Below are 2,191 nucleotides of genomic sequence, written 5' to 3'. Positions count from 1 at the left end.
TATCAAAAGTTTCTACATCATTTCTTGATTGTTCAGAATACTTACTGGAAGATACTTCATAACTGAACTACAAGGCTCCAATAGTGTGAAAGAGCATTATGTAAATCATGTAGGAGTTTTCTCTATTTGGCAACATCCTGTCCTAATAGATCCTTGCTGTAAACTAAAGGGAGACCTTCACTTCAGAATGATACCATCTCATACCAATTCCCCAGATTAATGTTTATTATGCCTGAAGAATCACATATATTTTTTATTATTGACATATTTCATTCTTTCTGTAAGCACTCAGGTGAATAGATTGTGAGTAAATAGTATGATTCCCACCTTATTCAGAAGAAAACAACACAGAAGGTAAGGGATTCAATACTGGAATTTGACACATCCATGATCATATGGTTTGATCTCCAAATGGAGTAGTCATTTCGTAATATTTTTTTATCTGTAGATTATTTCTAACCTTCCATTTCTCTGCTTTGCCTGAAATCATGCAACAAAATAGCAGCGTAACTGAGTTCATACTGTTAGGATTGACCCAAAATCCCATGAGACAGAAAATGGTATTTGTAATCTTCTTCATTTTTTATGTGGGAACCGTGGTAGGGAATTTCCTGATTATTGTCACCATCAAGTATAGCCCTACACTTGGGAACCCTATGTACTTTTTCCTATTTTACTTGTCCCTTGCTGATTCCTGTTTCTCAACATCCATAGCCCCCAGACTACTTGTGGATTCACTCTCCGCAAAAAAAGTCATAACGTACAATAAGTGCATGACTCAAGTCTTTGCCCTACATTTATTTGGCTGTATGGATATCTTTGTGCTCATCCTCATGGCTGCTGATCGTTATGTGGCCATCTGCAAGCCCTTACATTACCCAACCATCATGAGACGACAGGTCTGCACCATCCTTATTATTCTTGCATGGATAGGGTCTTTTATCCATTCTATAGCCCAGATTATCCTGGCCTTGAGACTGCCTTTCTGTGGACCCAATCTGATTGATCATTACTGCTGTGATTTGCAACCCTTGCTGAAACTTGCTTGCATGGACACCTATAGGATCAACCTACTGTTGGTGTCTAACAGTGGAGCCATTTGCTCCAGTAGTTTTGTGATTCTGATGATCTCATACATTGTCATCTTACATTCCTTGAGAAATCACAGTGCAGAAGGGAGGAAAAAAGCTCTCTCAACTTGCACTTCTCACATCACAGTAGTAATCTTAACCTTTGGTCCATGTATATTCATATATACACGCCCCCCAACCACTTTCCCCATGGACAAGATGGTGGCTGTATTTTACACTATTGGGACCCCTTTTCTCAACCCAATCATCTACACACTGAGGAATGCAGAAATTAAAAATGCCATGAGAAAGCTCTGGCATATCAAAATTGCCTCAGAAAGCAAAAGATGAATTGAGGACTTTGGTTGATTACACATATCAAATATAATAGTGTATATCTTGACTTGCTGGATGCACTCTAAAAAAGGCAGCTGATTTCCTTACTTTTCTCTGTACTTCTGTCCTCACACTTCCTCATAATGGCAGCCTGGTTCTTACTTTACCTGAGAGCTCAACTCTGACACTATGGATTATGAAATACTTCTCACATCTTAGTCTACACTCTGGTTTGGTAGAGAGAAATATATTTAAGCAATCACAACTGTTCAAACAATAAACAGCTGGAAAGAAAAAGGAAGAAAGAAAGAAAGAAAGAAAGAAAGAAAGAAAGAAAGAAAAAAGAAAGAAAGAACGAACGGACTTGTTTTCTATGGCTTTTAATTTTCATAAAGCACATATCAATTAAGGAATCCTTCTTTCCTTTGATCACATTCAGAGCAAAGGAACTAACTGTGAGTCAAGAAGTTCTTTTCATTATATCATTAGTTCATCTTGAAAAAAGTTTCATCCTAATGAACCAAAGGCCAAAAGGCAATATATATATATGTAATTTTTTCTTACATAATTACTTTAATGTTTAAAGTATTTAGTATATTAGTATAACATACTAATGTTATACTATTAGTATAACAGAGGCATTATGAATAGGATTTTCTAAATGTAGTATTACAAAGGAATTATGATATTCAGATAATTTCTATGAATGTTAAATAGGGGCTACAGCAAGAGACTTCTACAACTCTAAGAGGGAAAGAAGTAAAACTGTTTATGCTGTTCCAGAC

The 2,191-nt window shown here is 36.2% G+C and overlaps 1 protein-coding gene across 1 annotated transcript; it reads left to right on the top strand.

Annotated features, from left to right (window-relative positions):
• The first annotated feature begins 488 nt into the window (after window positions 1–488).
• On the top strand, window positions 489–1,421 carry LOC116859364 (olfactory receptor 4C11-like). The gene has a single exon (XM_032844596.1). The coding sequence runs from the start codon at window positions 489–491 to the stop codon at window positions 1,419–1,421; it is 933 nt and encodes a 310-aa protein (XP_032700487.1).
• The last annotated feature ends 770 nt before the right edge of the window (window positions 1,422–2,191 follow it).

The sequence above is a fragment of the Lontra canadensis genome, unplaced genomic scaffold (assembly GCF_010015895.1).
Source record: "Lontra canadensis isolate GAN:19392208 unplaced genomic scaffold, GSC_riverotter_1.0 scaffold154, whole genome shotgun sequence".
Taxonomy (NCBI): Eukaryota; Metazoa; Chordata; class Mammalia; order Carnivora; family Mustelidae; genus Lontra; species Lontra canadensis.
The sequence above is the reverse complement of the archived record's forward strand: the minus strand, read 5'-3'. Positions and strand labels throughout refer to the sequence as shown.

Excerpts from the sequence above, each read along its gene's own strand:
- LOC116859364 (XM_032844596.1), top strand. The coding sequence starts at position 489 with ATGCAACAAAATAGCAGCGTAACTGAGTTCATACTGTTAGGATTGACC.